This window comes from Cucumis sativus, chromosome 2 (assembly GCF_000004075.3).
Source record: "Cucumis sativus cultivar 9930 chromosome 2, Cucumber_9930_V3, whole genome shotgun sequence".
NCBI classification, from domain to species: Eukaryota; Viridiplantae; Streptophyta; class Magnoliopsida; order Cucurbitales; family Cucurbitaceae; genus Cucumis; species Cucumis sativus.
The window spans coordinates 17,434,208-17,457,150 of record NC_026656.2 but is presented as its reverse complement, the minus strand read 5'-3'; the positions used below and the strand labels follow the sequence as shown (position 1 = coordinate 17,457,150).

Below are 22,943 nucleotides of genomic sequence, written 5' to 3'. Positions count from 1 at the left end.
ATAAAAAATATGTTAACTTTTATGATTTTTTTTCAATTTATGATACAAGCCGTAAATATTTTGATCATTTGTTTATGATTTGGTTTCAACTTTTAAGATTTACTTTTTCAAGTGTTAGTTGATTTTGCTAGAAGCACAACTGCAAGTTTGTAGTTGTTTTAGAACTTACAAGACTCTTAAAGTCGATTCTTTTTTCTGAGTAAAAAAAAAAGTCAAATGAAACCTTAACTATTAAATTTATAAAATCGTATCAATTTGGTTCACAAGAAACATGAGTAGATACAAGCATAGAGTTATAAATTTAATTTTTGTTTAGTTCAACAAGTTTGTGAACGTAAACGAAACTGAACTCAAGTCGGGTCTTAAACACAATCTAATCAGCATTAAAATTTGTATACATATTGTTTTATCAATAAGCATAATTAAAATTCGTATACATATTGTTTTATCAATAAGCGCTAGATATATTTAAAAATATCATATATATATATATATATATATAGATATATATATTCAACTATTTAAATAAAAATCCTATAACTTGTTTATTATTTATTTTTAATTTCAAACACTATCCATTAAAATCGCTAAAAAATGATCGATCGTAAACATATAAAATTGCCGTAAAAAAGAAAAAAAGAGAGGGAAATTCAATAGGAATATATGGTCAGCTCATCGCGTCCAAGGCGCCCCCCTAAGCATACTTTTCAAGGAACAAAGTTAGCAGAAACTCTAATCTGTAATCTGCTTCCGCTCTTGCAATTTTACAACTTCTTACAAAGTTCAAGTTGGATTTATCAATGGCGCAGCTCCCAATTCTCCAATTCGAGGAGAAAATCATCGAGACAGTGGAGCAGAATCAAGTGGTTGTCATAATTGGAGAGACAGGCTCAGGGAAGAGTACTCAGCTCTCTCAAATGCTCCACCGCAGAGGATACACAAAGTCTGGTATTATCGGCGTTACTCAGCCTCGCCGAGTTGCCGCCGTTTCTGTTGCTCGGTACACTCCTAATTCATTTACTTTATTGCAAACCGCGTGGGTATTGGGTATTGGGTGCTGCTGTGAATGATTTAACTAATTGTGTTTTGTGTGGAAGAAATGGAGGTCATATGTATGGAAATCCTGAATGTAATTGATTAGATAGTTAATTCGTGGACTACCTAAACTGGCAGACGAGTTGCTGAGGAGCTGGGTGTTCATCTTGGTGAGGAAGTAGGATATGCCATTCGTTTTGAAGACAGAACCTCAGAAAGAACTCGAATCAAGTAAGTGAAATGTTCTTCTGTGCGTTGAAGTCAGTGTACTACTCTGTTGTTTTGTTTGATTCCGAGTTTCTTGCAACTGACTGTAGGATTGTAAACTGCTCAGATACCTCACTGATGGAGTCCTCCTCCGCGAAAGTCTTTCTGATCCTGAGCTTGGTCAATATTCAGTTATCATTTTGGATGAGGCTCACGAGAGAAGCTTAAATACGTGAGTTGCATCTCGTGAATAATCGTGCCCAGTCGCATCTTATAGAGTTTTTGTGTTTTTTTGTGTACGGACGACCCATTCTTAGACACATAAATGATTAATGATCCGCCCCTCACAAACAAATGAAATCTAACATTATATCCAAATCACACACTATCGTATTGTGTTAGGGACGAGTGAAGACCATAGATATTGTGGTGGAGTGGAGAAAAATGAAGATCGCAAGAGACAATGTAAGCAAAATGCTATTTCATTGGTTTATGAGGGGCGGGTGATTAATCATTTAGGAGGGCTGAGAATGGGCCATCCTACAAAAACTCCATTTTATACCTCATTATTTGGCATTTCCTTCTTGTTCGTCCAACAAAATTGATTTTATGTTCTTTTGCTGTTTGTGGCACCTTTCATTTGTTCTCTCACACGTGTACCTAAACATTAAACAATGATCACAACTTTTTGATGATCTTTTCAGAGACACATTGATGGGGCTGATGAAACGTTTAATTAGAATGCGTAATTCCCACTTGAAGGTTCTTATCACTTCAGCAACCCTTGACGGGGACAAAGTATCAAAGTTCTTTTTTGATTGCCCTGTGTTGACAGTTCCTGGAAAGTTGCATCCTGTTGAGATATTGTATAGCAATGAACGTCCAAAGAGCTACATTGAATCATGTCTAAAAACGGCTATTGGTATGATTGCAATTTTCATCTAATTTATATCGTGATTTTAAATCTTATCTATAAAAGTGGTTGGTTTCTCACAATAATCATCTAGGCTTTTTGTGGTCTAATTATTTTTGACATCCTCTCTAGAGCTTTTTTCCTCATCACATTCACTTAATAAAAAGCTCTAGAAGGGCTGTAGGTTTAATATTCCCATGTATCAAGCATTTATATCCACTTTTAGAGTTTCTTAGTTAAATACTGAAGAAGTTGGATTGACTACTTGCTAGATATACACACCAAAGAACCAGAAGGGGACGTTCTCATTTTCTTGACTGGACAGGTACTTTTGTTTCAATAATTTGTTTTCTTTTTGTTCTCTCGCTCAAGTAAATAACCAAGCTTTTAAGAATAAGGGGCATACGCATACAAGAAAGAGGGCCCACAAAAGATAGAGACAACCTAAATGAAAGGCCTCCAATTGAGCAGGATAAAACTAATTTATATTCTTGAAACTCTGTAGGGCATTTATTCTTAGCTAATTGTTTCTTTCATTAAAACAATTCATTTTTGAAGGATGATATAGAGAAGTTAGTATCAAAGTTGGAGGAAAAAGTTTATAGTCTGGAAGAAGGATCTTGCATGGATGCTATAATTCTTCCTCTTCACGGTTCATTGCCACCAGAACTGCAGGCAAGTAAACTGTTGGAATTCTTTCCTTTTTTCTAGGCATTTTCCTTGTTAGAATTCTAGAATAATTCTGGAAAGATTATGGGAATGTTTTCCTTATTTTCCTAAATCTTTTCCTTTTTTATTCCATTGTATACTCTATTTGTTCTCCCTTGTACCTATTGTTTTATTCATTAGAAAATAATAACAACAAACAATCGTGGTTTTTCTCCCGGTACTCGGGTTTCCACGTAAATTGGTGTGAACTCGTTGTCTCTCCTTTCAATATAAACTATTTTATTTCACCTAGAAAATTGGTTGAGGCAATGTTGAATTCTTTATTTATTACTGGTCTAAAAACATAAAGTATGGGATATTGTAGAGTTGTTCTCAAAACTTGTAAATAAAAATGCTAGGCAGAATGTTTACAAACCACCTATTTTTAATATGTTCTTAAATAAAAATGTAAAATAATTTGAAAAAAATCTCCCAGGCATACACAAATTTTGGTACTTTCTATTGGGCAGTTACTGTGTAATTTGAACTTTCAATTAGAATCTCGTTTTCTCTTGCATTGTTGTGAATATCCATTAATTGATATAATATTTTATTTTATATCCTTAACCTTGGTTTAGGGAGAAGAGTAGGAGATTGATTGTGCCTTCACTTTTTGGACCTTAGTTTATCACGTGTGATTGTGCCTCCACTGCTAGCATTTACCTTCATCATTCTTGGATTTCTTATTAAGAAAATTGGAATTGATGACCATTTTAGGAATAATAATTAAGGATATAACAACATTTTAAAAAAATTGCAAATATAGCAAAACTATCACTGATAGACTTGCATCGCTGATAGATTTGTATCGCTGATAAACTTCGTATGGTCTATCAGTGATAGACCAATATGTGTATCATGGTCTATCACTGATAGACTTATATCATTGATAGAATTTGATAAATTTTGCTATATTTGCAAATTTTTTGAAATGTTGCTATATACTTAATTATTTTGAATCTAATTGCTAAATTTGCAACTATCTCATCTTATTATTCTCCTCCCTGGGGTTTACTTCATAGTTGATCCTACAACATTTTTTATATCATACAAACTTTTACCAAATTCGATCTTAGTAATTTTTATTTAAAAGTAAGAGAGGCATCAGAAGAAGTGATGTAGATGCTACATGCATTCATTTTGCCTGGTACATTCTGTCTGACGCATCATCTTTACCACCCAGGTGCGGGTATTCAGTCGTCCACCTCCAAATTGTAGGAGATTTATTGCAGCAACCAATATTGCTGAAACTTCTTTGACTGTTGATGGTGTTGTGTAAGTAAATTAGGTAAATCTCTTTGGAAGTTTTTTATTTTTCTTTCATATTAAGCTGCATCCCAACGATAAGCATGTACACATAGGTATGTCATTGATTCTGGTTATGTCAAGCAACGGCAATACAACCCATCAACTGGCATGTACTCCCTCGATGTTGTACAAATTAGCAAGTACGTATTCCACTTCACTGACTATTAAGCTCTCTCATTGGAATGTTTTAAAGTTAGCTCTTAATGGAAGTTATGTTTCTCGTAAAGAAAAAAGATGGTTGTCATTTTTTTTGCCTTTCTATACTCTGTGCCATGCTAGCCTTTGGCTGTATATATGATCATCCTAGAATTATTCATTTAAAATTCCCTCTTATTAATTTATTTATATATTAGAAGACTGGTGGCAAAATTTGGTGCCTCTTTGGGTAATAATTGGTTCCCAAAGCCTCTGGGAATTCTCTTGTAACTGTGAGCAGGTTTGCCATATGGTATCAAGATCACGCTGGGGAATGGTGAACGTACCTAATTATGAATCTTTTTCTTCTGCTTTCCCTGATCTAAATGCAATATCCAACAGTGAAAGTCTAATGATCCGCCAAATGTTAAGTCCCTCCAAATCTCTTTTTGCTACTTTTGGGTTTCTCCAAAGGCCTCTCTTTGGGATTAATGCCCGTGGAAAACCAAATGAAGTTGGAATTCTGACACCTCTAGTTCCTTATGTTTCAAGTTTACTTTTTAAGACATCAAGGACAAGAAAGTATCTTTGCAAACGGGTGTGATAGGGCATCCCATTGAATTTCTACACACTTATTGATATATGTAAAAGCGTGAACTTGATCTTATCTACCTTTTATCTGCCCATGGCCCTCAACTTTGAGAATTCCCTTCTAGGTGATTTGTTGTTTTGCTCCTGTTCCTAATTACATTACAACCAAGGGGGCCACTCTCTCAAGAGGACATCATTCATTTTGGACAGAGCTAAGTTACTTTGGCTAACAAAGCTTTTCTCTATGCGGAAAGCTCCTCTGCATCTCTATTTTTTTTGTCTGTAGTAACTGGTCTTGTACCTGCTACTTAGTGTAGGCTCGACAGTTCTTTTTGGAACTATATCTTATATTCAATTATCTCTGGTTGGAACCCTTTTTGTATTTCCCTAACTTGAAATGAGGGTTGCCAGTGGTAGACTTTGTACAATTTGTATTTGTTGAATTTGTGTACATGACCATGTATTGGTTTCCTCATCTTAAGTTTTATGTCTTGGACATAGAGTGCAAGCAAATCAACGTGCTGGGCGAGCTGGAAGAACACGTCCAGGGAAGTGCTATAGGATGTACACTTCCATGGATTATCAAGAGGAGTTGTTGGATGTAACAGTTCCTGAGATACAACGATCTTCTCTTGCTGGTAGCGTTCTTTATTTGAAATCATTGGACCTTCCAGATATTGATATTCTCAGATTTGATTTTCTTGATCCACCAACTTGTAAGTATTGGTATTGATATGAGCTCACAATGTTTCTTGAGCGCAGCTAAATATGATAACTAAATCTAACTGCTTTTGGCAGCCGAATCTTTAGAAGATGCATTGAAGCAACTATATCTTATTGATGCTATTGATGAAAATGGATCGATTACTAGAATTGGGAAAACAATGGCTGGTACCACCCTAAACTACTTCTATCTAATTAGTTCATTTTGTGCTTATGAAGTCATACAGGTACATTCTTATAATGTATTCATGATTATGGTTACAGCAGAGTCCTGTAACTTAGATGTGTGTATTTTGTAAAATGGATGACAGTGTACTGATGTTGTATCTATTTCTATCATTGTTGGATTAAGATTCTGTGCAAGCTTCAGTGCTTTATGTTGGATTTTTGGTGTAGAAGCTCTTTTTGTTTAATAACTAATTGATGTACAGGATAAAAGAGAATCATAGCTGTACTGCGAATATTTCTCTTTCTTATTTAACTCTATTTGGATATCTAAATGTAGGGCAAACAATTAATCAGTTTTGGTGCTACTTTTTATGATCTCTTGTGTAGAGCTTCCATTAGAACCTTCACTCTCACGAACCTTGATAGAGGCAAATGAGTTTGGCTGTATATCCCAGGCTTTGACTGTTGTTGCAATGTTATCTGCCGAAACGACCTTGCTTCCTGGTCACAGGTATATTGTCAGTACAAAATTAATTTGAATTCTGTCCTTCTGTAGATCTCTTAGTTATTACACAGGCTATCTACCACCGGTTGATCTAATTTGCTTTGAGGTCCCCAACTTCTGTGGCGTAATTCATCTTTATTTCATAGTTTATTTAGGAGCAAATGTATCCTCATATTTTTTATTTTCTCATTCCACCTAATTTTAACTTGCTTTGTTCTCAAATTGTTAGAATCCAGTGAGCCATTTTTATACAAATTAGTTCGTACTTTGTAGTGTCAACAAAATAATTATACAACCTCGGAATTTGTCTTACGGCCACTCATCACAACTTAGAACAATAACTATAATTGTACGGAACTACATATGTTCATGTACACTGCTCAGTTTCCGATAGTCCTGTTTGGCCACTAAATTCTTAGCCGTCTCACTGTTATGAAGGGTCCATCGCTGTTTTCAAGTGTCATTATTTGTGAACATCTCATAAAATTGTGTGAGACCATTAACTTTTCGGTTTTCTTGAAGTACCATCCTTAATATTAAGATAGGTGCTGATCCCTACATTTTTTTTTTCATTAAATATATAGAATAAAACCTACACATTAACAATAGAATTTATGAGTTATATTCAGCCTCATGTCATATTCTTATGACCGTTTGTTACATGGCATTAATGAAGTGAGCATGTCTGGTCTTTGATTCTCTCAGTGATGATATACCTGCTTTTTCCTGTAGAAAGAGTGCTGATAAGAAGAGGAAGAACAGGTCCTTGAACCTTCCTGATGGCTCAGGATGGGGTGACCACATCCAGTTGCTACAGATCTTTGAGCTCTGGGATCAAAAGAATTATGATGTTAACTGGTGCAAAGACCATGATTTGCAGGCAAGTTCAAATATTCTGATTCTGAAATCGTATTCATACTAAGTATTCTGTAAGATAGAAATTAATAACCAAACCATATGGCTTGTACGTGCTATGGGAGTGAAAATTTTAAGGACTATACCATTAGGTGAAAATTTTAAATTAGATCATGCCACTTTGAAATCCTATGGAGTTTTTCGTAGCATTTTAAAACAGGTTAGTTTACTTTTCGGCATGCTTCGTTTGCCTGCAAAAATAGGATAGATAAAACTTATCTATTTTTATAATGCGATGACTGGTCGTTTCCCTACTTTCCTGTGGTCATCTAATTAGAAAAGAAAAGGATGAAAAAGGAGAATTATATGTTCAAAATCATGAGTGCTTACCTTTCTTCTTTTAATGGCTTCTCTTACTAATGATTTTCGTGTTCCCTATGAATAAAAACAAAACAAAACAAAGTGGAATGAAAGTAAATAAATAGTTGGGAACCAACCTCATTTCTTTTGAAAGTAAATAAATAATTAATGGTCAGAAATTAACTGTCAAAACTTACTATTGCAGGTAAGAGGGATGTTGTTTGTCAAAGACGTACGGAAACAACTGTGTCAAATAATGCAGAAAATAGCCAAAGGTTGGTATTATTTCTGGTTTTTGTTTCAAAAATTAATATGGAAATATTGGCTCCCAGTTTCTCGTTTAGGAAAGATGGCACAAAGGATGGTGTGAAACGTGACGTCTTAAACCTAGTTTGGTTTGGAAAATGAAATTTTATTTATTTTTAATATTTGGAGTCCACTAGTTTTGAGTTCAGCAATCATAATGATGGATGTCCCGGATGGCTACTTGAATTATTAAATTTAATATATTATGAAGTTTAATCAAGAAATCCTTTGGTAAAAACTGTAAAGACAATCATGAAGGCTCCGGATTATGTTTTTTATGTGTTCTTTAGCTAGTTATCTGTTCAAGAAAATTCTCAACTTTTTCAAGCTACGGATTGTCTTCCCTGGGACTTGGGAGTACGAAGGACCGTTTTTATGCTAATGTTGACAGGCTAACAGCCAAGAGGCCATCTTTTGAGAAGAGCCAAGATCTTATGCCTGAATGGGTCAGAGGGGAATTATTGAGCTTTTCACCACGCAGAAGCAGAACATTTAAATATGTCAAGTTTGTGTGTGTGCGTGTGTTTTATTTAAAGAGAAAAAAATTCCTTCATGAAATAAAAAATTACAAATAAGTTATGAGAGCTTGTATGGAAAAAGGACCAATAAGCAACACGAGACTAACACTAACAGTAAACCAAGAAGATCCCAAAGCAACTAAACAGATCATTTACCCAAACAACTAGATATAAAGACCCTCCTTGTACTTAGCAAAGCAATAAAAAACAGCAATTATATCACCTAACAACTTGTGAAGTTTGTTTGTAACTTGGGTTTGTGACACGTTTCCTTTCCTATATATATATATATATATATATATATATATATATCTGACAAACATTTGTGCTATCGATTAATCTTTGTCGTTTTTTTAACTCCAATGTTCTAAGCACCCGACCACCTTTCCAAGTTCATGAAGCCTGAAATGATGGATTAATACATCAATCGAGAAACTTGTTGCCTTTGCCTTGGCTATTATCTCAGAAAAGTTTGATGTTATAATGTCTCAAGTAGTCGGTTCAACTTAATTGTTATCTTCAATTTTAAGGTGCCTACCTCAATTTCCAAAGCATGGGAACCAGCCAAACCTGAGTCTTGGTTTAACGTATTGAAATTCTCGTAATCCACACATAATTTTGGTGGCTGTTTAAGGATATCCGAAAATGACGTGATATCTGGTTTTTTTTTTTCTAATTTTATTTAGTTATTCTTTTATTTTCTTCCAGAGGTCTATTAAGATTTTTCCCTCTAGTTTCCTAATTGTTCTAGTGAAACACAGGATCATTGGACGTATGGTCATTCAGAAACCAAAGGGAGAGTCAAGCAGAATACTGGAACTTGAGGAAGGCTTTATGTGTAGGCTATGCCAATCAACTTGCAGAGAGAATGATTCATCACAATGGCTATCGAACTCTTAGTTTTAAGCCTCAAGTCGTTCAGGTACAATGTTGAAGTGCGCTTTTGTAATACAGTATATGTTTTCTAAACTAGGCTTGGCATCAAGAGGTAAATTCTTTATGTGGTTCAAATATTCTTTTTTGCTGAACGCTCAACCAATTCCAGCTTCATTGTTTGCAAGTTATCTGAACTGAATGTCTTTACCACAGGTGCATCCCTCGTCTGTTATGAAGCCAGATGAAGAGGGGAAATTTGCCGACTATGTTGTGTACCATGAGCTCATTACAACATCTCGACCTTATATGCGCAACATCTGTGCAGTACAGGTTGATTGGGTAATGCCGATATTAAACAAGGTTAAGAATCTAAATGTAAACAAATTAAGGTAAGCTATTTTCACTTGATTCCATCTTTTGTCAAGCAATTGTTTTTTAATAAATTGAAGTTTGCTCGTAGACGAGCTCAGTAGTTTTCTTCTCCCCTTAACAGTGGTAGCAGTGCTGATTTTACGAGTGGGACAATAGAGGGCAACGTTAAGAACTCTCTAAAGAAAGAGGATGCTAACACTAAATTGACTCTTGATGGCCATGAAAACAAAATTCTAGCTGCTCGAGAACGGTTTCTTGCACGAAGAGGGAAGAAGTGACACCGTGATCAAACAAATTGACTCTTGATGGCCATGTATTATGGAACATGGGAAACCTGAGCAAATTGACTGCACTTGTGGCTGCTTCTTCCTGTTGCTCCCTTTTCAGGTTCACCCACCGGTTTCCCGTAGTTTCTTCAAAGCATGTGGAAGACAGGTAAGTGCAAGTGCATTGTTTCCACAGACCATAATAACCTCAAACCTCTTAGTTGAGCCATATGTTTTGACTAGTTTAAGTATGTTTAGGTTCGCAACCATTCTAAGAGGTTTAACGTCTGACGATAATAGTTTAATGTATTGTATGAACATGATTGATTGCTCTCGAAAGAAAGCTATAAATGTTAAAGAAATGACTAAATATAGGATTTTCTAAAAATTGATGTTCTTAGCTTTTCATTTCAACGAGTAGCTATGAAGTGTGGTTTTTGCAATTGTCAAAAGTTGAGGACCTGTTTTTTATAAATAAAAGTTTGAGGGTATAATTGCAATTACAATGTGGTTTTTTGCCATTTGTTCCCTTCATTTAATCAATTTAAAATTTGAGAACTGATTTATATTTCAGATATTTCAGAGATTTCAGACATTGTTAAAGTCCAATTTGTTGTGGATTTGATTTGAAGATAGTTAGAAGCACGAGGAACATAGGACCCATTACCAAATTTTATATGTGTTTTGCAGTGCATTTGAAGCTTATTTATTTATTTCTAATGCAGTGCTTTTTAAGCTACTTCTTGTTGCATCATAATAATTATAATACCAATAATTTCATAGATCTGATTGGTGACAGAATATGAGAACAATAAAATGGAGGGAGCAGAGTTCGAACGTTGAAAGGTAGAAAAACAAATTATTATTTCATGAAAAATAATAGAATCTGCTTTCATTATTTTTTTATTTATTTTATTTTACTCATTCACGTGATTTTTTTTTATACAAAACGTCCTTTTTTTAAAGTTTAATCAAATAGTGGGGATTTAGATGGAACACCTGGCCTAATCAACTTTGTTTGTTTGTTTGTTTTTAAAGTTTGAACGTCAAATTAATTTAAAATTAAAGCATATTACTCAATTGATTGAATATTCTTAACATTGAACTTTGTAAATATCAATTATAGTTGGTCAATTTTTTTCTAAAAAAAAATAACAATTTTAAAGTTGGATTTTTAAAATATGGTTGTGGAGGGAAACCAATGTTCAAAACAATATAATAGGAAGATTGATATACTCTATAAGATTTGAAAAGATTTATGGGAACAATTTCAAGATATAATTTATTATTTTTTTAAGTACTAATCAATATATTTCTTTTAATCTATGTGTATTCAAATATTCAATCTTAATTTGGTTCCTAAACTTCCTACTTCTAGTCTAACAATTTTTTCTATCATCTATTCACATTTTAACAATAAATTTAGGAAACGTGTTTACATTTATTTTAAAAGAATCTTGCACGTGAGGTGGGAGTGGTAGTTTAATGAGATTTATTTATTTTACAAATAAATGATCAGATCTGTTTATGAGAGAAAGAGATGGACAAAAGATTGTGGTCTTCCATAAATTAAATTCAAAATTTTATCAAACATCAATATATTCCATACTTTTTATTATTAAAATAGGTTTAAATTTTATTTTCTTTCTAAATTTTGTGTCTTCTTTTATTTTGATTTCTTATTTGGTACAAAATTATGTTTTGGTTATTAAAATTTTAAAATAGGACGAGATAAAAGAATTATATGGATAAAAATAGAAATTTATTCTAATTTGGTAACTATTTTATTTTATTTTATTACTTTTTATTTTTTAAAATCAAGTATAGGTAATCATTATGAACTTTTAGTGATTTTACTCATTTTACAACACCATGGGACGTTATTGTTTTAGAAAAATGTGTGTTCCTGGTTATTGAAAAATGTTTGAGGGCTATCAAATACATACGTTGATTTAGATAAAATATGATATTCATAATAATTTGATAACTTATACGTTTAACATCATGAAAGTGAAGTTTTAAATTACTAGATATGTATATCTATAATGATACTTTTGTACGCAACGTGAATGTGTTTTCAAGGTGTATTCATACATAAAGAAGCCTTTCGAACTCTCGTTGAACAGAAGATTTTTTAGACTACACTTATGCTGTGTTTTAGAGTTAACTCTTTGAAAGTATATCTATGAATGCATACACGATGATATTTCATATGACATATATAAAATTTTTGTTATTTGGTTGAATTGTTTTATTTGAGTATGATCAAATTTGAATATATACATTTGGTGATAGGTTTGGTAGGCTTATAGTATCTTTCAAATTACAATTAACATCTCTATATTTTTATTTATTTGAGTATTTGGTAAATTATTTAATGATTTATGTTGTTTCGTGGAGGATTGAACTTATGTTTGGTTAAGTAATCTAAAATTAATTATCTTATTAATTAATTTTACTTTTCAACCAAAGTTTGGCTAATTAAAATCTACCACTTAGCCACAACCTACTGATAGTAATTGCACATTAGTTAACAGTATGTGTAAAATGATTGTCAAATTAGGCCTATAATTAAATCGTGTTTGATTATAAATTTGATTTTAAATGTCATAGTTTAATATATATATATATATATATATATATATATAACATTCAGTTTTGGGTATTATCTCTTAATTAGAAATATTAAATAAATCACAAGTTGTGATAAGAAGTTTTGTATATATGTGTGTGTATGTATGTATATAATTTTATAAAAAATGATTTAAGGTCATTTTCATAACAAAGCAACCTGTCAAGTATTAATCATAAAATCAAGTGTTGATGAAAACGTGCTAAGCTATGAAATAATTGTGCATCATTCTTTTTTTTTTTTTAATATAATTCTAAACCAACTTTTCATAAAATAATAAGTTTTATGTATAATGTCAAAAAAAAATGACAATATTATTCTCAAAACTAATAGTAATTTTTTGTTTATATGAATTAAGAAAAATGTTGGTTTAAATTTTAACATTATTTCCTTTAAAATAATTTATTAGATAGAAATTAAAAGATTTATCCATTAGAAACAATTTATAAGAATATTTTTTCATACAAATTTCAAACTTCATACTTTATAAAACAAAATTTTAAATTATTTTATAAAATTAAGAAGAAGAAAAACACAAATTAACAACATATAACAAAATTTTCAATTTTTATCAATAATTGACATTAACTTTATTTTTAAAAATAACCCATTAAGAATATTATTATAAATGAAAAATAACGAAAGTATTCATAAAATGTAATAGAAATAAATTCTAGCCCTACAATTGTATTGTATTTTGATTTATTTGGTTATTTTTTAGAATTTACTTGTTTGTATCTAATTGAGAATAAGAAATTTCGAGTTCAAATTCTTCTACTTGGTACCAAATAAAATAAAATTCAAAGCTAAAAATGTAGAAGTTAAGGACTCAAAAATGATGAAGGAATGTTGGTTTGTTTTTGGGAAAATTATAATGAGATGTAATGAAAATGTCTTTTGCGGAGATGTGAAGTAAAGGTTTTGTAATTTATTTTCGTAAGAATAAAGAGTAAAGAGATATATAACAAAATCAAAAAAGCAAAATTTCGAAGCTTTTTTTTCGAAATGTCGCATTTTTTTATGTTCAAATGACCCGAAGATCCAACGAAAGGAAATCTGCTATGACTCCATTTGTAATATAATTTATGTTCCTTCGTATTTGAACGGTTCTGATTTTCAAAATCCTTCATTTGAAGAACAGTTTTGACTCCACCCAACGTCTAAAACTCAAGGCCCTAGATATTCGTAGTAATTGTCTCCCACTGTGAACGAATTTTGAATTCTTTTTATAATTTTCCTGAAATGGGTCTGTGATTCGAGACATGTTTATTTTAATGGAACTGATTTTGATGTTTCGTATAAGATATTGACTTTGATCCATCTTTTATGGAAACCCCTAATTTCCAAAAACCCGTTAAACCAACAAAGAAGAGAAGTTCCAAGTTTTGTGTTGTTTTGATCTTCAACTTCAATGGCTGAGCTTCGTGATCAAGTCGATATTGAAGACCCTCAAGCCCATATTCCACTTCTTGACTCAAATCACAATCAGAGTTCACAACCGACAAAGGAAGAAGACGACGAAGAAGCCCATTTGGACAGTGCCTTCAAACTGTTCGATACATTACTTGGCCTTTTGGGCTTCCATCAATCCTCTGTTTTCAGCTGTGTCTTGTCTTGGTCTGTTTTTGTTCTTGTTGGTATTGTTCTGCCTGTTGTAGTGCTGCAGCTTTCGGATTGTGCCGCCTACGAGAAGTACCAGATTAAGGGTTTTGAGCTTGATGTAGTTGCCTCTCAAGCTTGTCTTGCAGCTGTCTCTTTGCTCTGTCTTTCTCACAACCTCAGAAAATATGGCATAAAGAGGTTCCTTAGTGTTGATAGACAAATCACCTCTTTGGCTCGGTTTCGAAAAGAATATGTCAAGAAGATACGGGTCAGCTTCTACTCAAACTTAAATAGAAACCTTAGATCTCGTTGCTTCTTGAAAATCTGATGATATAAATTTATTTTTCTCATTTATGATTCTGAATGTCTATGGGTTTGGTATGTGAGTCTTGACAGAGGGTTTCAAAGTTCAAAATTGCTCATTTTCACTTCTTTTGAATGTCTTGGTCATGTAACTTTGAACTGTGGCATTAGAAAGATCTCGGTTTGATTATCTATATCTCCACAGGGTTCAATACGGTTGCTCGTCTTCTGGGCATTACCATGTTTCCTTTTGAAGACTGCTCGAGAGGTAATTCGAATACTATATGCGGAACGTGTATCGTGGGGGCTGTCAGTTGCCACCTTACTGGCTATGATCATATCCTGGACTTACCTGACCTTGATCTCTCTATCAGCCGCCATTGTGTTTCATTTGATGTGTAATTTGCAAGTTACCCACTTTGATAACTATGCGAAACTCTTGCAAACTGAGTCTGAAGTATTAGTATTAATAGAGGATCATATTTTCCTACGCTATCATTTGTCCAAGATAAGCCACAGATTCCGAATCTTTCTTCTTCTCGACTTCTTTGTTGTATCTGCCAGCCAATTTATGACTCTATTCCAGACGACGAGATATACTACAAGGGTTACCCTCATAAATGGTGGCGATTTTGCAGTAAGTTCAACAATTTTTATGTATCTACATTTTCTTAGATACATGTTGATCGTTTTATGAGTTCAAGGCTTGGGGACATTGTTATAAATCCAAGGCTTCATGTTTATTTGTCAGCAATAAGTTTCGATCTCTAAAGCTAGATTTTCCTTGCTTTTTCTTGTTAACTTTTAGGTTTCTGCAATTGTTCAAGTGGTTGGAGTGATTCTTTGCTTGCATGGAGCAACAAAGATTTCCCACAGAGCCGAAGGAATTGCATCAGTAGCTAGTAGATGGCATGCTTTAGTCACTTGTGGTCCAGGTGAAGTTTCTCAGCCTCGATATCCTAATGGTAACGGGAACTCGGAATCTCCTGATAGACTGAAATCAATGACATGCACCTACTCTGAAAGTGATTTGGAGTCTTTGGATATTGTCACAATGCCTACAACCACACAGTTAGCTTCTTATATGTCCTCCTATCATAAAAGAGAAGCTTTTGGTAAGAACCTCAGATATCTTCAGAATTCAACTTGCGTTATATACAATTTCTTAACTCAATCAATATTTTGCTCAATGGGATCTTCAAAACTCTATAGGAACCTCAATATTGCATAACTTTTTTTGTGCATTCAAAATGAAACTCAAATTTTCAAATGCTCAAAATCGACATGGCTCTACGAAGCTGTTATTTGTGTTTAATGCTGTCGGTAGAACTTTGTAACTTACTCTGTATGGTGCAGTGATGTATTTGCAGATGAATCCTGGTGGAATCACCATTTTTGGGTGGACAGTTAACAGAGCTCTGCTGAACACTATATTCTTTCTTGAACTCACATTGGTCACCTTTGTGCTTGGAAAGACTTTAGTTTTTACCTAAAGAAGTGAAGCATCAGAAATTTCAATGGCTGCCTAATCGGTCTTGTTTGTAAAATCCTTCAAAAGCCACATTTCATACATGTAAAATTAATCATTGTCCTGAGAAATTTTGTTCCTGGTCGTGTTTTTTCTTTCTTTCTTTTTGGCCGGTGGTCGATCCAAATTGTTGGGGGTTATTTTCATATCCTCCTCTGGATCCGGGCAGTTGAGAGTCTTCATGTATAAAACAAATGTTGTTCAAATAAACTTCTCATTTCCTCATTTCTTGACAAGTTCTCCTGTCATAATTTCTTCCACGTTTGAACAATCAAAGAAGGTAAAAATACCGTTGCACTATATCAAATACAATTGAAGTTTTCATAAGAAAAATTGGTTTAAATGACAAAAATGTTGAAAATATTTATGATAAACTCTAGTCGATGTCTATCACTTTAGTCAACCATAACCAATCAAAGGATCTTATTGTTGAAAGGACCGTTCATTTTGTTAATATTATAAGGATTTTTTCAACGTGAAATCTTCAACGGCTGATGAATAAAGGTATCAGTCATTGGAATAACTATGACGTTGAGAGCACCACTAAGGGCTTTGACCTGTGAAAAGGTGATTGAGGGATGAATCAGCAGTGAGAACCTGCTTCCATGTCAATGAATATGCAACTAAGAAATCAGAACATCTGAAAGCTACTGATGTCAACACCTAAGAGAGTAATCAACAAATCTACAACTTCATAGTTGGCTAGTTTTCAAATTATTATTATTATTATTTAGATAATATATTGGGCAGGAAGATCGAACTAATGATATCAAGATTGATTGAGTTAACTCTACAGATGTATAAATAATATAAAATATTAGGATTTATTATATAGATTTATAAGTTAAAAGTTTAAGTAATATTTTGGAACTCATTGAACTCATTGCCTGTCAATGTGTTGAAACCTTGAAAGTAAATAAAAAAAACTGACTAATGTGAATAAGGTGAATGTAAAGATTACGTGGAAGAAAAATAAAGTTGAGAAATATGATTGAAAATTCATGAAACAGAAATAAAGATCTTCTAAAAGCTGAACTGCCCACCTACTTCTATAAGAAAATGTTGGATGTTAATTACTTTACGTGAAGAAACATGTATTGACATCATCCAACAAACACAAGACTCCAACTAGATGAAATTAATATTTACCACAAGCGACGTGACAACACATTCACCTACTTGAAGAAATTTGTAAATAAGACTATCAAAAGCAAACATAATATTTAATTATAAACTATAGCTTCTGAAAGATACATACAAGACCATTTACCAGCTTTAGTTCTTTGTTTTTGTGTGTTGGCAAATTTCAGGATTCTTATACATCTTCTTTGGAGAGGAAGATTATTATAGAAAGAGGGATTATTTGTTTGGTTGGTGGAACAAAGAGTGTTTCATGTGCAAATCCTTTGGGTAAAAAGTTACGCAATTTTGCTGCCTTTAAAAAACTCGAGGAACTTCATCTTCTATCTTGAGGTATCTTGAGGTAAATTGGTCTTGAAATTAAACATGTGTCTAAACAAGCATTTGGTTATAAAAAATAAGAATTGAAATCTGATCCAAGAACGATAAACTCAAATAAGCAAGGGGGACAATGTTGAAGATATATTCAAAAAACCAAAGGATTTCATACTCTTGATAAGATTAGTACATTTATTAACTATTACTCTTCTCATAGCCAATTGTTTCTTCAGCACCCTTGTTTCAAGTACTTCCCGTGCTCTTTGATCAAAGTGGAGCAAAAAGTGATGCAAGAACAAGAACAAGATATTGTAACCACTCCATCTGCGAATTAGAAAGAAAACCCAGTCTAGGTGTTGAATGGCGGTCAGCTTCAAAATATCGGTGGAATTGTAAACAACAAGCCTCTGATACATGTTCCAATATCCAACACCTGTCGGACACGAACACATTAGCGTTCCAATATCCAACACCTGTCGGACACGAACACATTAGCCAAACTAAAGTGTACAACAGGAAAGATAAGCATCCTCCTCCTACACACCCAATTGTTTCTTGTAGTCTAAATGTAAAGTTCAACTGCAATTATAACTCAACAGTGAAGCCAAATTCAAATTCAAATTCAATGATTTTCCATTTTCTACATGAATATTTTACAGCAAAAGCATCTATGCTAAAACTAATGACGTAAGTGCTAGACATGCATTCATTTTCAGATGCCTTGAACACAAAGTTCACCTGAAAGCACACACAATATACATATTTTCACTAACTACCAGGACATGGTCCAAGACCAACCAGCACCAATTATATTGTGAAAAGCAGTGCTATCTTCCACTTATTCAATTCAACTCTCTCCCGCACAAATTTCATGAAAACCAAATCTAAATAATAAATGGTATACAGAGCCTCAGCCATAACTTGACAACTCATCTCTCACCAAAGAGACCAGTAGTTCCTAACTCCTGCTGCTGCAATTCCTTTATACGTTGCTCTTCAAGGGGGTCTGGACTCCGTAATATTCTTCTCATTCTCCTAATCATAAGACAGCCAGAGGACATCATTGAGAATTTTATCAATAAAGAGACTATTTATGAAGATTATATCAAACAATAAGGACCATTTACAAGTTTACTATTGGGAATCTATTCTAACTTTCTTCAAACCACAAAAACCAAAATTGTGATTTAGCCTTTAATATTTTATATTTTATATTCTATAAAACCAGAACTTAACATATTTGCTTAAACGATAAAAAATGACTTAGTTCAACTACCAATTTTTGCTTGTTGTGCACATGAATCAAATATAAGCAGCCATGAAATCCACAGAGAAATATTTAGCTACCTGTCTCGAGCATGCTGTGCAGGGAAGGTAGGCATAAACTCCTTAGACTTTGGGAGAGGCACTTCACGGAACCACTCATGATCAAGGGCTTCTTCAGCTGATATTCTCTGTAAAAAAAGATAGTGAAATTCAAATAAGCAAATGAAAATAATATAGAACTCACTTGAGCTAATTGACAAGCTGATAGTTACCTTTTGAGGATCATAGGCTAGAAGTTTGCTCAACAGATCGAACCCAGATTCAGATAGAACTGGAGATCCAGTAAATGATGTGGCAGGGAATTTCTTACGAAGCTGATTGAACCTGAAAGGTAGAAGTTTATATTAAAATAAACCTAAGATAACAAAGGCCAGCTAGTCAAAACAGACTCACCCAAAGCTGGAAGCCCAGGAAAATAGCGAACTAATAAGAAATCTAGAATATTGAAAGCTAAATTTTATAAATAAAAAAAAAAAGCACTTAATGCTTACTGATGCTTGACAAAGTTGGCTCTAACGCCAGGTAGCTTGGAGTATCCAGGCCAAATAGTCTCATTTGGAGTGCCTAGAGTTCTAAAAATCTGTCAAGTCATACCAATAAGAAGAATAAGAAAAAGGAGCAGCTCATTATTATAATACAAGAGTTTTAACTATTAATAAAATAAAATACCAACAATAGAAAAAACCACAGTACAACATATTACCTTATCTAGTTGCTCAACTTCAGTTTTGCCATTAAAAAGAGGTTCCTTGGATAAAAGTTCGGCCATGATACAACCCAATGACCACATATCAATGGCGGTTGAATACTGTTTTGTTCCCAACAGTAGTTCAGGTGCCCTGCCATGTAATGAGATCAGAACACTGTTATACTTTGTCCCAAAACATTCTTATATGTAAACAGTAAATGGTTATGCATAGATGAATCTTATAAATAACTCGAATGTCTTCACAAAAACTAGATACAATTATGAATAAAACTATCTGAGATAACAGATAACAGTACCATAACAATATAAGCTAGACACCAAGGTGACACTTGCAATCACATACTCACAAATATTCGCAAAATGCTCAATAGCCCATCAAACAGAAAATCACATGGCTCGCAAGATGAACAAACTGGAAGTGCAAGAAGAATGGATTAAGCGAAAATGACACCAAGTTCTTGATAGTGATGACAAGATCTTTGTGTCCTCTGCGTTAATATTTATTTGAATGAAAAGAGAAAGGAGTCAAAAGAAAGAAGTAGTCACCTGTACCAAAGTGTAACAACTAAATGTGTATACGGCTTCAAAGGGCTTCCATACTGACGAGCCAATCCAAAGTCGCAAATCTTCAGTTCACCCTGGTTGTTCAAGAGCAAATTAGACGTCTTCAAATCTCTATGAAGCACCCAGTTACTATGGAGATACCTAACACCCTCTAATAGCTGAATCATTAGACATTTTACTTCACTCTGAGTAAAAGGATGTTTCATGGTCTCCATAAGTCCTTTAAGATCGTGATCCATGTACTCCATGGCCATAAAAATGCTATCAAGACTATTCCCCACCACAACTTCCTTCACATCAACAATGGATGGGTGATGGAATGAAAGAAGAATATTTATTTCTCTCAAAGCAGTCAGCGGAAACCCTTCCCGCTCCTTCTCCATTTTTACTTTCTTCAAGGCCACAATTTCCCCAGTCTTCTTGTCTCTAGCTCTAAACACAATGCCATAGGTGCCTTCGTCGATCTTGTTTAGTCTCTCAAACTCATCAACACTTCTGCATCCCTGAAGCATGTTTACACCACGTTGAGTGGTTGTTGGAGGCTCCTGCGGGGAGCAAACATCATTATCTTCATCAGATTCAGTATCTGATGGACTACAGCTAACATCACTAATATTATGTCTTTCATCAACCTCCATGCTGTCACCCTTTTCCACACCACTATCAGAATTCGCATTCACTCTCAAAAATCTACAGTAGGTACCTTGTTCATTAGATTCCGACGACCTCTCTCTAGTCCCATTTGTCTTGAAACCATTGCTTTTGCAGTCCCCAGTCTCAGAAAATGATTCACCCGGGGTCTTGCCATATAGCTCAGATTCCCAAATTTCAGTAATTGGGATCTTCTGTTGTCTTAGTATTTCTTTCTTACCTAAAATCTCACCTTCATTAGCTGGCGAGGTATTTCCACCTGCCCATCGTGAAAATGAGATATTCCTTGCTGGGCCATTATCTTCATTATCTAACAATTCTACTTCTACATTATGGTGTAAATGCTTTGGTAAAACAGGAGAGGCTAATGACTCAGACATCTCAAGTCCAGAGGCTAAAGGAGATTTAAATACAGAAGAAGATGCAACATTATGGTTATCACTATTCCTAACTGAAGATGTATGTTCACCTCGGTCTGAGATGATATTAGGAGACTGGCGAGTCAACTTCTGGGGCCGGGGAAGACCCATCACTGTTGTGACAGTCCCATTACGGGATGGGTGGCTCAATTTGTTGTCGTCCCTATCCCAAACTATAGGTGAAAATTTTCTTTTCTTCTCCATAGAAGATAGTTTCCCATTGTTTGCTACTTTCGAAACCTCTCTATCTCTGACCCCCAAGCCAGATTCAATTGCATCATCAGATCCACTCCCACTGGATAGCTCACCCGGCTCCCTGTCGATGATACTTTTAACCCTATTTTCAATCAGGCCATAATCACTACCACTAACGCCATCACTATTACTTGAATTGCTCCTGGTAGAAGACGAATGATAATGACCATTCATAACCGCGTTCTCTTTCATATCTTCATGCCTAACCCTAAACTTGTCTTTGACGTCCCGCGCTAGACTCCGCCGAACACCATGATCACCATTGCTGATCTTAACTCTTCCAAACTCTTGCCTAGCACTCCCAAACGACCTCCTCGACACATGAAAATTAGTCTCCCGGTCCCTGAACTCGTTCTCACGGTAACCTCCATGTCGCCCAGCCGCCATAGTTACACAGACGAAACCGCAAACACACTTGATAAATAATTCAAACTTAAGAAGTCAAAATTCAGTTCAAAATTTGACTCAACCCCTTCAAACAAAATTACAAAATTGAAATTCTGCAGAAAATCTGAACTGAAACCTAGAACTTCCGTTTCCCTCGGACGGAAAATATGGCGAAAGAAAACTTAACACAAAAACAACCCTAAACAAGAACCGGGGAGAAAATACAAACAGTGTAAACACCCGATCTCTGACTCGGAGAAAGGGTTTTCCGATGGAGGGTTGAGGTTGAAGACGATAAAAGACGGGGCGAAACGCTGCTTCTTCAGGAGGGGAAAGAAAATCCCTCGCTCAATCGAAGACAACGCGATCGCTACGCGGAAAGAGGACGAAAAATTGTATGGCTCCTCTATTTTATATGTGCCACTTTTTTTTCTTTGTAATTGCGTTGAAGTGATAGGGCAAAAGCGGTATCTCAACCATATTAAAAACACTGATTTAAATTCAATTAAAATGCGGATTTCCTATCAACTTTAGGGTTTTCCTTTTGTTTCAATTTTAAATCGTATCTTAATTTTAATATCTTTTCCCATTCAGATTCCGAAAATATGATTGTTAAATTTTGTATTTTATGTGTTTTCTAATTAAATTGTGTTGACAAATTAAAAAAAAAACGTTCATAACGTATATTCAAACGACTATTAGATAGAGGGTGGTGAACGCATATTCAAACGACTATTAGATGGATAGACCTATAAGTAATTCTCGACTTTTACTAAATTTTGAAAACAAAAAGCTGGCCCAACACTTATAAATATAAAAACAAAATAATTATTTACGTAACTTGATAATCTTTTGATTTTTGTATATTTTTTTCGCACCCTGCCAATGTTGAATAAAACAAGTATTAAGTATTTCTTTTGATTTTTGTATATTTTTTTCGCACCCTGCCAATGTTGAATAAAACAAGTATTAAGTATTTTTTTTTATGTTTTTAAAATTTAGCTAATAATTTAATTATTACAATTAAAACCAATATTTATCTATTTGTTATGATCTATAAGTGATAGACCAATATCTGCAACGTTGTCTATAAGTGATAAACTAATTGGACAAATTTTGTTATATTTGCAAATTTTTTAAAATATGTTTATATACTTAATTATTTTGAATCTAATTGCTAAATTTGTCTTAAAATTTGTCCTATGTTAAGACAAAAAACAAAAGTGGTTAAACAAATGCTCAATGGGCTTTTTAAAAAAAATT

At 33.9% G+C, this 22,943-nt stretch overlaps 3 protein-coding genes across 6 annotated transcripts; 2 read left to right on the top strand and 1 right to left on the bottom strand.

The window, feature by feature from the left end:
- Positions 1 to 644: 644 nt before the first annotated feature.
- LOC101205678 (probable pre-mRNA-splicing factor ATP-dependent RNA helicase DEAH4) lies at positions 645 to 10,349 on the top strand. Of its 3 annotated transcripts, XM_031881462.1 has the most exons (17): positions 653 to 1,000; positions 1,174 to 1,266; positions 1,353 to 1,474; positions 1,645 to 1,707; positions 1,947 to 2,164; positions 2,428 to 2,480; positions 2,714 to 2,830; positions 4,047 to 4,138; positions 4,225 to 4,311; positions 5,399 to 5,613; positions 5,696 to 5,788; positions 6,176 to 6,299; positions 7,026 to 7,173; positions 7,714 to 7,783; positions 9,094 to 9,254; positions 9,422 to 9,597; positions 9,702 to 10,349. In XM_031881462.1, the coding sequence occupies exons 5-17, from the start codon at positions 1,957 to 1,959 to the stop codon at positions 9,856 to 9,858; spliced, it is 1,701 nt and encodes a 566-aa protein (XP_031737322.1). In that variant the 5' UTR covers positions 653 to 1,000; positions 1,174 to 1,266; positions 1,353 to 1,474; positions 1,645 to 1,707; positions 1,947 to 1,956; the 3' UTR covers positions 9,859 to 10,349. The 3 variants fall into 3 exon arrangements, with proteins under 3 accessions (XP_004143044.1, XP_031737322.1, XP_011649518.1); XM_004142996.3 differs by lacking the exon at positions 1,645 to 1,707 and having other exon boundaries at positions 645 to 1,000; positions 1,370 to 1,474; XM_011651216.2 differs by lacking the exon at positions 1,645 to 1,707.
- A 3,123-nt stretch (positions 10,350 to 13,472) lies between these two features.
- LOC101221462 lies at positions 13,473 to 16,147 on the top strand. Its single transcript, XM_004142891.3, has 4 exons — positions 13,473 to 14,348; positions 14,589 to 15,020; positions 15,192 to 15,498; positions 15,740 to 16,147. The coding sequence occupies exons 1-4, from the start codon at positions 13,890 to 13,892 to the stop codon at positions 15,874 to 15,876; spliced, it is 1,335 nt and encodes a 444-aa protein (XP_004142939.1). The 5' UTR covers positions 13,473 to 13,889; the 3' UTR covers positions 15,877 to 16,147.
- Positions 16,148 to 17,455: 1,308 nt separating this feature from the next.
- On the bottom strand, positions 17,456 to 22,076 carry LOC101221702 (cyclin-dependent kinase G-2). Of its 2 annotated transcripts, none has more exons than XM_004142892.3 (7): positions 19,951 to 22,076; positions 19,399 to 19,534; positions 19,187 to 19,275; positions 18,908 to 19,019; positions 18,717 to 18,823; positions 18,310 to 18,404; positions 17,456 to 17,802 (listed from the first exon to the last, which is right to left on the bottom strand). In XM_004142892.3, the coding sequence occupies exons 1-7, from the start codon at positions 21,678 to 21,680 to the stop codon at positions 17,483 to 17,485; spliced, it is 2,589 nt and encodes an 862-aa protein (XP_004142940.2). In that variant the 5' UTR covers positions 21,681 to 22,076; the 3' UTR covers positions 17,456 to 17,482. The 2 variants fall into 2 exon arrangements, with proteins under 2 accessions (XP_004142940.2, XP_031737297.1); XM_031881437.1 differs by having other exon boundaries at positions 17,513 to 17,842; positions 19,951 to 21,680.
- Positions 22,077 to 22,943: the final 867 nt, after the last annotated feature.

Bases quoted from the DNA above. Each gene is read 5' to 3' on its own strand.
- LOC101205678 (XM_004142996.3), top strand. From the start codon at position 801: ATGGCGCAGCTCCCAATTCTCCAATTCGAGGAGAAAATCATCGAGACA. The intron at 2,831-4,046 runs GCAAGTAAACTG...TTTACCACCCAG, and splicing joins CATTGCCACCAGAACTGCAG to GTGCGGGTATTCAGTCGTCC. The intron at 5,789-6,175 runs GTACCACCCTAA...TCTCTTGTGTAG, and splicing joins AATTGGGAAAACAATGGCTG to AGCTTCCATTAGAACCTTCA.
- LOC101221462 (XM_004142891.3), top strand. From the start codon at position 13,890: ATGGCTGAGCTTCGTGATCAAGTCGATATTGAAGACCCTCAAGCCCAT. The intron at 15,021-15,191 runs GTAAGTTCAACA...GTTAACTTTTAG, and splicing joins TAAATGGTGGCGATTTTGCA to GTTTCTGCAATTGTTCAAGT. The intron at 15,499-15,739 runs GTAAGAACCTCA...TGTATGGTGCAG, and splicing joins TCATAAAAGAGAAGCTTTTG to TGATGTATTTGCAGATGAAT.
- LOC101221702 (XM_004142892.3), bottom strand. From the start codon at position 21,680: ATGGCGGCTGGGCGACATGGAGGTTACCGTGAGAACGAGTTCAGGGAC. The intron at 19,535-19,950 runs GTGACTACTTCT...ATTACATGGCAG, and splicing joins GTTGTTACACTTTGGTACAG to GGCACCTGAACTACTGTTGG. The intron at 17,803-18,309 runs GTGAGAGATGAG...CGTGTCCGACAG, and splicing joins AGGAACTACTGGTCTCTTTG to GTGTTGGATATTGGAACATG.